General features: G+C 44.0%; 1 protein-coding gene across 3 annotated transcripts in view; it reads left to right on the top strand.

Moving 5' to 3' along the window:
* The window catches only part of NBAS (NBAS subunit of NRZ tethering complex), a 415,971-nt gene that overhangs the window by 282,264 nt on the left and 120,753 nt on the right, over nt 1-12,954 (top strand). For all 3 annotated transcript variants that reach the window (XM_072143606.1, XM_072143607.1, XM_072143605.1), the window contains one exon: nt 1,501-1,611. In XM_072143606.1, coding sequence (XP_071999707.1) covers nt 1,501-1,611 — 111 coding nt within the window. The remainder of the gene's footprint in view (nt 1-1,500; nt 1,612-12,954) is intronic.

Below are 12,954 nucleotides of genomic sequence, written 5' to 3'. Positions count from 1 at the left end.
TTTGAAAAGAGACATCACCCCCCGGGACTTGGATGGGACTTGTTGGCAGGGAGCCAGGTAATCTTATTCAGGGGATATTACACGAATGGAGGGGGAGCAGAGATGTGATTCTTACTGCTATGTAATGTGCTAGGCAATGCCTATTGGGACCTGTCACCAGTGAAATTTCATCACTTTTCCTGAGTAATCTGGACAATTAGGTGAGAGATCTACTATAAGCAGCCATCATAGCACTGCCTTCCACACAGTAGAGAGCCAATTAGATGTCACACATAACGGCATTGTGGAACTGTGGAAAAAGAAAACAGGAAAAGTGTGCCCGAATAAGTGGATTGACACCTCCTAAAAAATGCATGATGTTCGTGGAGGTGATGGAAGCTCCTTTTTATGAAATGTATACTGTAGAAGTAACATTTTCCTAATAATATATACACCTCTAATCTGGGGTAATATATATATATATATATATATATATATATATATATATATATATATATATAATTAGGAAAATGGTTTTAAATTCAACGATAACTAACATTATATTCTTTGCAGTCATGTTATGGGGAGGCATTATCAAAGGGATGGACAAAAACACAGCAGCTAAAATCATTTGAAGGACATAGAACACAATTGGGGTCCCTCTTTGCTCATTTGAACGTGTATGGAAGGAGAGATGCCTTCACAAGTTCCATCAGTGATCGCTACCGTCCAGTGTTCCGTTGAATCGTGAGGTTCCACAACTACTTTATCCCCAAATCAAGCAAACTTTATTAACAAACCTGGAGGAAACCAAAGAGATGGTCATTGTTTTAGGAAAAAAATAAAACCATTTCTGGACCCAATGGAATCAAGGGCCAGGTTACACCTATAAATACTTGGGGCGTGGTCATTGACAACAAACTTGAATGGAAGGTTGGGGGAACGGCCACACGTGCCACTAGGGCTACATTTACAAACGCACGCTAGTGTGCGGGGACGCGCTTTGGGCTGATTGCATATGAATTTGCAGTGAAACGTGCACAATTGGGGTCCCTCTTTGCTTATTTGAACGTGTATGGAAGGAGAGATGTTACATCAGTGATTGCTTCCGTCCAATGTGCTGTCTAATCGTGAGGTTCCACAACTCCTTTATCCCCAAATCAAACAAACTTTATAACCAAACCCTAGGTGCTAGGAAAAAACTATGAACTAGCCCCTCCACACCTCCCCCCATTGTCTGCTTTGTGTGCGCATTCTTGTTTCTCTTTTTTTTTTTTAAGCTTGTGACTTATCTAAAACCATATGTGATTATCCATTGTGACTCCATGTACAAAACAATCTCCTACGGGATTAATAAAGTTATATCATTCCTCCATTCCTCCGGTATTGAAACGCCTCAATATTCAGGTTAATGTTGCCAATAACAATTACACCCTATGGAAAAAATAATATATTTTTGCATTCAGTATTGTTATAGAATTCTGTACAATAAGTTTTCTTGACTTTTTTTTCTTTGTCCAGGACTCTAGAAGAGAATGTCTACAAGATTTCGCTCTCCCTGGCTCAGCGGTATAAAGTGCCTCTTTGGGAAGTGTACATGACCCACCTGGAGTACTTGTTCTGTGACAGCGGGTGCGTAGACTGCTTTATATTTTAACTTGTTTATTAAATTTAGAGAATTCCTGTTTTTTGTACCCTTTTCCAGGCAGAGCACTACACATTTTAATGTCTGTTGAAGCAGATAAGGGGCTGCCTATCTATAGGGCAGTGGGCTGGCTATATATTGGGGGAGGGGGCTGGCTATATATTGGGGGCAGTGGGCTGGGGCTATATTTCGGGGGAAGCGGGCTGGCTATACATCGGGGGAAGCGGGCTGGCTATATTTCAGGGGAAGTGGGCTGGCTATATATTGGGGGAAGCAGGCTGGCTATATATTGGGGGAAGGGGGCCGGCTATATATCGGGGCAGGGGGCCGGCTATATATCGGGGCAGGGGGCCGGCTATATATCAGGGCAGGGGGCCGGCTATATATCGGGGCAGGGGGCCGGCTCTATATCGGGGCAGGGGGCCGGCTATATATCGGGGCAGGGGGCTGGCTATTTACATCGGCATTTTTTATGCTTTCCCTTTATGGTCTATTGTTTATTTTTTTGTTTTTAAGTTTTGTAATATGCCTTTAAAAACAGAGGCTGCCTGAAAAAGTTGTGAGGAAGTCTACAAGTGGACAGTTTTAAGAATAGTCCCTCAGTATCTGTGTAACCATACCTAGCAGTTGCACTGTTAGGTATACATTTACATTCCCGGGTTGTAGCTTGACTTGGGGAAGTCTCTGTATTCAAACTGCTTCTCAGTTCCTACCATCTGCTGTAGTACCTAACCAGAAGCCGCCTGCTGCTAAGAGGAGAGTGTCTGTGCTGTAATCCTTTTTATTTATATAGTGCTCTCAGATTGTGCAGCGCATCACAGAGCTTACCCTTCGGTCCCTGTCCCCAATGGGGCTCATAATCTAAAAAACCTACCAGTATGTTTTGGAGTGTGGGAGGAATCCGGAGGAAACCCATGTAAACCTGGTAGATAACATACAAACTCTTTGCAGATGTTGACCTAGATGGAACTTGAACCCAAGACGCCAACACAGCAAGGCTCTCATACCAGAGCTCCACAGTGCTCAATGTCCAGCTACAATCCAGGAATCAGTCCAGCTCCTAATAATAAACACACACAATTAGGTCTCTACGGCTAATACCTAAAACTGCCTGCAGCTTTGTATGGCCAGAACTGCTGGTAGAATCCCTTTTATTAGGTTTTCTCGCCTCTGAGACCTGCATCTATCTTGACAATTAGAATTCACTGTCATCAATGTCTCAGATGGAACAACCCCTTCAAATATTTACTCACATAGTGGTCATCCAGACACGGAGTCAGCCTATTTTTGGGAAGTGTGAACTACTATTAACTAGAGATGAGCAGACCTAATGTGTCTGTTTAGGTTCGGCCCGGACAACCAAGACCTAATGGCTGATTGGCAGCCGGCAACTTGACGCCCCTAGCTACTAGCCATGGCTATGATCGGCCGGTGGTGTTTCTCTGCCAAATTTTAGCTACGGTGAGTTGATAGGGTGTCAGTTTTCCAGACTGGTTTTTTGGCAAAATATCCAGGTTGCATGGGCCGAACCTGAACCAAAATCTCTGCTCTAATTTGTTCCCCTAAGTCGGTCATACACCACTGCACCTCTCTTCCCCAAAAACATCAAATCCACAATGTTTAACCCTCTAACAACCAGAACGTCCCCCTTACTGCATTCTTCTTAAATATAGACATAGACATATTTAGAGCTTTCTAGGAACTAACCCCTGGAGCAGCATATAACACCTTCCCCCAGGGCAGCGCCGCAGCTCGTTGCCTTTCATCCTGATCCGCTTCTGCTTTCATGGGATCCCTCCTGGGACGTGTTAGCAGCGCCTCCTGCATCACCGCTCAGTTCCTGGAAGTCCTACATAGAAAATACACAGGGCGACTCTCTGGGGAAGACTTGGCACACATCTAGTCTCCTGCTACTCAGAGGAAGGTGGGAAGATTTTTCAGAAAGTGCACAGACATAAAGCACACACAAATGATCTATTCTGCATCTGATTTCAGGCAAAAATATGTGACACCCATCACTGTCAGAGACCTCGTCCTGCTCTTGGCAAGTCAGTCATACTGTGATCTCTGAATACTAGGATAGTCCCCGTCATCTTCCTAAGGGACGACTACCTGAGCAAAGCCAAAAAGAGACCCTTCCTGTGAAGTAGTAAAGAAATGTTTGATCAGACACAAAGGAGCAACGGAGGGGATTCATTAAGACTGGCATTTGACATGCAGGTCTTGATCTCTTGCTATAGAGCAGTACCTTCTCAGGATTGACATAAAGTAACCGTCTTATCTGCAGGCAGCATGTTATAGGGCAGGAGGAGCTGAGCAGATAGTACATAGTGTCCTATCTTCAGGCAGCATGTTATAGAGCAGGAGGAGCTGAGAAGATTGTACATAGTGTCCTATCTTCAGGCAGCATGTTATAGAGCAGGAGGAGCTGAGCAGATTGTACATAGTGTCCTATCCGCAGGCAGCATATTATAGAGCAGGAGGAGCTGAACAGATTGTTCATAGTGTCCTATCTGCAGGCGGAATGTTATAGAACAGGAGGAGCTGGGCAGATTGTACATAGTGTCCTATCTTCAGGCAGCATGTTATAGAGCAGGAGGAGCTGATAAGATAGATATATCTCCAAGTATCCGTGTACATTCATGCTGCCTGCAGATTTCACGGGGACATATTCCATGTAATCTTCAGTATATTGCTCTTGTTCCCTTTCCCTTGGAGTGTTAGGATGGATCCAGAAATAGAAGTAATATAAAGCTTTTAGTTACACTTGACCCTGTAGTGACGTTCCCGCACACCATCGCTAGGTGGGAACCAGACTGATCATCCCTCATCTGATTTTTTTCCGATGGTTTCCTTACGTAGTAATACAATTGATGCTCAGTCGCTTCTTCAAGGTTTCCATCACTTTACTCATCATCTTATATACAGGGACTGCTGAGAGTTGTGGTAAAGTTTTGAGTTATTCATTAAGCTGCTGCTTTACCTTCTCCTTCGCCCTTGTGTCCCCCTTCATTTCATATCCGGTGATCATTCTCTGTGGTTACGGTTTTCATCCCTTTCTTATATTTAGATTAATCCGGCTTAGGTTTGTGTGTAGATCATGGCCATCCAGCCTCATCTATTCTCACTCTCCGTATTTTTAATTTGTCCCCCTCCTTTGTGTTCCTTTTTACCCAGATCTTCTCTTATCTTAAGAATTTTATGTCAGCGTCTTGGTTTCTTGCTGCCTTTAATGTAGAAGAAGAAACCTCACAGATATGTCACAGGAGTCGCTCGCTGTTCAATCCTTTTCAAAGGCAGATATTTATTCATGACCACCGAAGACACTTGCTCCGTCCTCTGGTCTACACAGACAACGTATCTTCTGATAAATTGGCCTTGTGCCTGGCGAAATTGGGATTATCAAGGGGACAGCGGCATCCACAATTCTCTTTGAAGTGATGATGATGTGCAGAATAGTTGAGAAGTTCCCAACTTCAATCTTTGCCCTACTTGCCTAAAAAAAAAGTTTCGTGCAAGAGAAGCTTCTTCACCACTGACCAGTGTAAAGGTCCATGAGTTATGACCGCCCACAGCCAAGATGAAGACTGTCCCCACTCATTAACTCCTCCAACAAGTTGTGGGATTTTCCACCAGGAGAAACTCTTTTGATACATCTTCAGAACCAGATGGAATCATTATACAGCATGTTAGTAATGACCTCCATTGAGGTCATCTCCCAGATATTTTATTAATAGAAAGACAAATATGTAAACACAATGGCGGTCATTTACTAAGGGCCCAAATCGGAAATTTTCGGATAACCCGTAGGCAAAACGCGTTTTGCGCCGATTTACCCTGAATTGTCCGGGAATTTTGGCGCACGCGATCGGATTGTGGTGCATCGGCGCCGGTATGTAAGCGACGGAAATCGGGGTGGCGTGGCCGTATGAAAACCCGACGGATTCGGGAAAAACAGCCGCATTTAAAAAAAAAAAAAAGGGTCGCTGGACACGCGCTTACCTGCACCCAGGGTAGGACTGTGAACTCCAGTGCATTCTGATGAACTTCAGCGCAGCAGCGACACCTGGTGAACGTTGGAGGAACTACCTTAGTGAATCCCGGCCAGACCCCAATTCTCTGCAGAGAATGCGCCGCTGGATCGCGAATGGACCGGGTAAGTAAATCTGCCCCAATATCTAAAGAAAAACCGTCAACTAAACATACTTGTTAGTGAGATAATGTCATCTAGTTGAATCCCTGTAAGATATAAGCACATCACAGCTACAAATAACCTAATAGTAATATAAAGGTTTAGTTTTCTGCACTTGGATATTTATGCGCGAGGTAAAGGATTACCACAAAAGTCTTCATGATCAGGGTTTGTTGATCCGGGTATCTGATGCTTTCTCCTCACCAGTGGTGATGTCCAGGCTAGAAGAACTTACTGCTTGTATTTTTTCAGGATAATATTACAAAAACATCTAGGCCTCGGCTATCAAGCTAAACCAGATATTTTGATGCTTACTAGATAAGTGTAAGATCACTCTGTCAAAACTCCTTTCCAAGTCATGTCACATGTCTAGAAGTGATGGTGCATCAACAATAACTAGTGTGAGAAGCATTGGTAGGTAGACCTATGGACTAGATCTTTGGTCAAATAAATACATGAAACACAAAATGGATTGTAGATTCCAAAATAACGTTCTTAGGTGTAATGGGATGTGTTTGGTGCTGGTTAGTCTTAATTGTCCCCAGAATAGTCATAGATAGAGGCATTGAGACAGCAATAGCATGGCCAGATATAGACGCCAGGGCCATCACCAGAAGGTGTTAGATCACGATCAAGAATGGTGCCACGGTTCAGAGCCAGAAGGAAAACAACAAGTACTTAATAGACAGTCCAAGAGATGAGAAAGAAACAACATTTAAGTCCAAGACTAAGATTGGGATCAAATTTGATAAAGAGTCAAACCAGAAACTATAATAGAAAAACCAAGAACTAGGACAAGAATGAACAACAAGCATTGGACTCACCATATAAAGATCTCCAGCCCCAATGTCATCTGTGAGCATCAGTTTCTTTCAGAAATTGGCCCATTCAGAGTAGTAGAGCCTTGGGTCAAATCAGCAAGGTTATGGTGAGCTGTAAGCAGAATCAGAGGGAGGTTCTAGAAAACTAGATGAGGTTAATAACGTACAGATCTACCTTGTTTGACCACCTTAGATCTTACATGGATCATTCAGTATTTTTTGATTTCCATAGCTGGGTTGTAATTTCCAAAGTTGACTGTGTTGTCCACCCGTTTGGGCAAATTTACAACTTCACGTAAGGAATGATGCACTTATGGACATCTATGATTATCAATTCATAGTTTATACGGTTGAAAAAAGACACTTGTCCATCAAGTTCAACCAAGGAAGGGAAGGGATTGGATGAGGAAGGGATATAGGGGAAACAATTCTATATAACATAACCATCAATGTTATTTAGGTGTAAAAAGGCATCTAGACCCTTCTTGAAGCTCTCTGCTGTCCCTGCTGTGACCAGCGCCTGAGGCAGGCTATTCCACAGATTGACAGTTCTCATAGTAAAAAAGCCCTGTCGCCTCTGGTGATTAAACCTTGTTTTCTCCAGACGGAGACAGTGCCCCCTCGTCTTTTGATTTGATTTAATCTGAAACAACTTACCACCATATTTTTTATATGGACCATTCGTATATTTAAATAAATGAATCATGTCCCCTCGTAGTCGTCTCTTTTCCAGACTAATTGTATGACCATGCTGTAGTCCGTCTTAATAGAAAGGTCTTCGCCGTCCCTTCTGTAATCACTGATAGAGCTGCAGGGTCTTCATACCTGTTATGTTGTCTGTAAACTTCTGAATGGTCATCCTAACAGAGTAATTTGACTCAAGTGTAAATGGAAGACGTCTCATTGCTGGCATGCTAAGTGTAATTTAATCAGAAAAAATTACCTGGATTCATCCTGCATTAAAAGAGATTGGCTCTCATGGATCCCCGGAAGAATTACTCTCACATCAGAATTAGCTGCTCATATACGGGTGAAATGAACACTTCAGCTTTATATCTTTCTGGGCCCTTGAGGAATCCGTTTATTTCCACAGATTGAAAATTATAAATGAGAAAATGAAATGACCTTTGTGACATCTCAAGACGTACCATTATTCAAAGGAATTCTGAAAACCCGGGTTTAGATTGTGGGTCATCTGCAGAACTGCTTTACTTTTGCCCTTTTCCTTTATTTGTTTTCAGCAGTGAAGTGAAGAACACCATTTAAGTTGTTGCCCCACAGTCACATCTTGTTGTCTATCCACAATTTGGGTGAAAAATATGTTATTGCTGGAGGTCCTACCAATGGAACTAGCCCTAGCCTTGGTTATAAATGTGTACCGACTCTCCAAACTTATGCTATGGGATGTATTAAAGGCTGCGTTGTATAATCTCCATAATTCCCATAGAGCAGTGATGGCTAACCTATGGCACTGGTGCCAGAGGTGGCACTCGGAGCCCTTTCTGTGGGAACTCAGGCCATCACCAGAGATGACTCCAGGTATCTTCCTGCAGTCCCAGACAGCCCAGGACTTGCTGTGCACAGAGCTATTTTAAAGTGAGAGTTCTACCTGGGACTATTTTCTGCTTTATTGGTGTCCTCAGGGGCTGGTACCAATGAAAACTGTGACAGAGAAGGGAGTATAAATCACAAATTAAATTTCTGTGTTGGCACTTTGCGATAAATAAGCGGGTCTTGGTTGTAGTTTGGGCACTCGGCCTCTAAAAGGTTTGCCATCACTGCCATAGAGGCTGAACTGAGCAGCATGCATCTACATTTCTTAATTAAATTGTGGGACTCTTGAGGTTGGTGGGTTTTCCAGTGTTGAGGCCTCTACAGATAGGATATTTATCACACATCCTTTGTATAAATATAGATGAAAATATTACATACACTAAGATTATTATTCCTTTAAACAATTTGGGACTACACATAATTATAGACACGCCTGGGGATGTATTTGAGGCAACACCTGAACAACACTGATTCTTTGTGTGGCATCATGGGAAAGTCTGAAGAAATCAGCCAAGTTATCGAGAAGAGAAATGTGGACTTGCACAAGTCTAGGTCATACTTGGGTGCAATTTTCAGAAACCTGAACCTCATTCATCTTTACAAACAATTATATGCAAGTACAAACAAGGTGGAAATGTCCAGCCATCAATAACGCTCAGGAAAGAAACTGGGTCTGTGTCCCAGAGATGAACAGACATATAGTGTTTTTATACAGAGTGATACGAGTTCTGTATCGACTTGGGCTGAAAGGCCACTCTGCCGGGAAGAAGCCATTACTCCAGAAGACACACAAAAAGATTAATGTTCACAAATGGACACAGGAAGAAAGACCTTGATTTTTGAAATCATGTCCTGTGGTATGACGAAACTAAAATTGAACTGTTTGGCCATAATGACCATTGTTACTTTTGGAGGAAAAAAGGAGAAGCTTGTAAGCCTGAGAACCCCATTCCAAGGGGCAGCATCTTGTTGTGGAGGGACTGGTGCACTTCACAGTACATGCGTAATGAGTAAAGAACATGTTGCAATACTAAAGCAATATCTCAAGACATCAGCCAGGAAGCTAAAGCTTTGGCACAAATGATGGGTCTTCCAAATGGACATTGACCCGAAGAAACAGCCAAACTGATAACAATGAGACCAAGGATAACAAAGTCAATGGTTTAAAGTGGCCATCACAAAGCCTGATCTCAATCATATTGAAAAAATTTTTATGGCACTGCTACCAACTATTGCAAGAACTTGGAGAAGGAAATTCAAAAGAGAAGAGGCATTTCTCCCATCACCATAGACAGGGGGCATCCTCTACACCTAGAGTAGAGGTGGTTCTACCATCACCATAGACAGGGGTCATCCTCTACACCTAGAGGAGAGGTGGTTCTACCATCACCATAGACAGGGGGCATCCTCTACACCTAGAGGAGAGGAGGTTCTACCATCACCATAGACAGGGGGCATCCTCTACACCTAGAGGAGAGGAGGTTCTACCATCACCATAGACGAGGGGGAATGCTCTACACCTAGAGGAGGGGCAGTTCTATCATTGCCATACGCAGTGTGCATGCACTACGCCTAGAGGAGAGGCGGTTTTACCATCCCTGTAGACAGGGGCTTCCTCTACACCTTGTGGAGCGGTTCTTCTACCATCACCATAGACAGGGGACATCCTCTACACCTAGAGGAGAGGAGGTTCTACCATCACCATAGACAGGGGCATCTTCTACACCTAGAGAAGAGGCGGTTCTTCCATCGCCATAGACGGGGGGCATCCTCTACACCTGGAGGAGAGGTGGTTCTACCATCACCATATACACGGGGCATCCTCTACACCTAGAGGAGAGGCGGTTCTTCCATCGCCATAGACAGGGGGCATCCTCTACCCCTAGAGGAGAGGAGGTTCTACCATCACCATAGACGGGGGGCATCCTCTACACCTAGAGGAGAAGAGGTTCTACCATCACCATAGACGGGGGCATCCTCTACACCTAGAGGAGAAGAGGTTCTACTATCACCATAGACAGGGGACATCCTCTACGCCTAGAGGAGAGGTGGCTCTATCATCACCATAGACAGGGGGCATCCTCTACACCTAGTGGAGAGGCGGTTCTACCATCACCATAGACGAGACATCCTCTACACCTAGAGGAGAGGAGGTTCTACCATCACCATAGACAGGGGGCATCCTCTACACCTAAATGGAGAGGCGGTTCTTCCATCGCCATAGACGGGGGGCATCCTCTACGCCTAGAGGAGAGGTGGTTCTACCATCACCATAGACAGGAGGCATCCTCTACACCTAGAGGAGAGGAGGTTCTACCATCACCATAGACAGGGGGCATCCTCTACACCTAGAGGAGAGGTGGTTCTACCATCACCATAGACAGGGGGCATCCTCTACACCTAGAGGGGAGGCGATTCTTCCATCACCATAGACAGGAGACATCCTCTACACCTAGAGGAGAGGAGGTTCTACCATCACCATAGACAAAGGTTCTTTACTGTAAGAGCAGTGAGACTGTGGAACTCTCTGCCGCAGGAGGTTGTTATGGCGGATTCTTTTTACATGTTCAAGAGAGCCCTGGATGCCTTTCTGGAGAGAAAAAATATCATGGGAAAAAAATGTAATTCTTAAAGGTTGAACTTGATGGTATTTTCCAACCTTGTATACTCTGATACTATTGACTTTACATTTGCAGGAAGTAATACAAATGCCTCTCTCTTCTGGCACTTGACAAAAATAAACATTTTGGAAATCCTAACTGACCTAAAATGGGAGAGCCATATTTTGAATCAATTACAGATAGTGAGAAACACATGCATATGTGTCTCTTTATATAGTGGATGTAAACTTCTGGGCATTGGGGGATTTGTACACTAAGGGTATTGGCACCACCGGGTGGGGTTTCATCATATGTTGGTGCACAAAGAGTTGGCATTTCATAAATGCCTCCCATTATACGTATGTTGATTGATCAAGGAACCGATCGATATCTCTTAATGTGAAACCTTATGGGACCGTATTATGTTTTAAAATTCAGCTCTATAACGAGAGCTCAAGGGTTAACCAGCGCTGCAAATAGCATCGTTTTATACTACGGTTGCCTTTTAAGTGTCTTTTAAGATCAAAAGGTGTTTTTCCTGTAAAACTGTATTTTCAGACTTGCATACTAAAGCGCTGTGACTGCCGGCTGCTGCTTCCTTCTAGTATAACACATGAGCCAGGACCACTGCATATATCACCGCATAGACGGATCAGTGCGGTATCTGTGGATAGGAATCGATAAGTGCTCCAACCCTCCACGTAAATCACTTTTATTTCCTAAATATTTAATTAACACCACTCACTTGTAAGGCTCTGTCTTCCATATCTAACTCTTAATGCCCAATGCGTAAGAATCTTGAATCAATGTGCAACATCTCCGACAAATCTTAACCTGGAATATGTTTCAGCAGAAGATCCACAGATTAGTTAACTGTGTGTTTGAGGAAGGGTGAAAATATTATTAATTCTTTAGATACTTCCATTTAATAGGAAACGTACAAGTGTAGGCAGTGCTCTTTATCCTGGGCCCTAGACTGTTACGTTGTTGATGAGTAGATGAGAGTTAGCTCACAGAACATTGGGGCTCATTTACGAAGGGCCCGAATCGCTCATTTTCGTCGGGTTTCCCGAAAATTACCGGTTTGCGCCGAATTGCCCCAGGTTTTTGGCGCACGCGATCGGATTATGTTGCATTGGCGCCGGCTTGCATGCGACGGATATCGGGGGCGTGGCCGTCGGAAAACCCGATGGATTTGGAAAAACCAAAAAAAAAAAAAAAAGTGTCGCTTGACACGCACTTACATGCACCAGGAATAGGATGGTGAACTCCAGCGGACCTCGGCGCAGCAGCGTCACCTAGTGGACATCTGGTGCACGACTTTAGTGACTCGCCGGAAGACCCGAATCTTCGTCGGAGAACGCGCCACTGGATCGCGACAGGACTGGGTAAGTAAATGAGCCCCTCAGCTGTGAGTAGGAGTAGCTTTCTAGAGAATTATTTAGGCCCATTTAGGTTCCCATTCACATCTCAATTTTTGGAGACTTTCAGCTTATACACGTGTGACATACATGTGACCTGCGAGTCTAAAATTATTTTAGTTGCTGCTTACTGCTGATACTGATGCTGATACTGTTATGATATAGTAATTGTATTCACAGTGACCCCACAGTAGCCATTAGTCACAGTGATCCCCCTGTAGCCACAGCACCTGCCCCCAGAAGCCAGTAGTCAACACAGCTAGTAGCCACAGTGCCTGATCCCAGTAGTCACAGCGCCTGCTGCCAGTTGTTACAGTGATGCCCCAGTAGTCACAGCACCTGTCCCTAGTAGCCAGAAGTCACAGTGATGCCTCTAGTGGTCACAGTGATTGAATAATCACAATGATTGCACACTTTTGTTCTGTGTGATTGATAGATATAGATCAGTATAGTATGAGAGCTGCAACCCGTGCTCCACTGCCACATGTGGGAGCCTTTTAAAAAAAAAAAAAAAACATTTTCTATACAGGTGATGCAGGACTCCTTTTTCACCCCTTCTGCTCACATAGAGCAGTAAACACAAGATGAAAAGATTCACCAAGCTACATCTTTCCAGCCTGCTGCTCACAGGAGAAGCAATGTATACCCTCAGCGGAGGCTATGGGGGATGGCCGCAACTGTATGGCACCCATCCCCGGCCTCCAATGAGCATACTCATACTGTGGACATGTCCCTGGTGATG

Source organism: Engystomops pustulosus, chromosome 3, assembly GCF_040894005.1.
Source record: "Engystomops pustulosus chromosome 3, aEngPut4.maternal, whole genome shotgun sequence".
Taxonomy (NCBI): Eukaryota; Metazoa; Chordata; class Amphibia; order Anura; family Leptodactylidae; genus Engystomops; species Engystomops pustulosus.
Note: the sequence above shows the minus strand (reverse complement) of the source record. Positions and strands in the feature narration are given on the sequence as shown.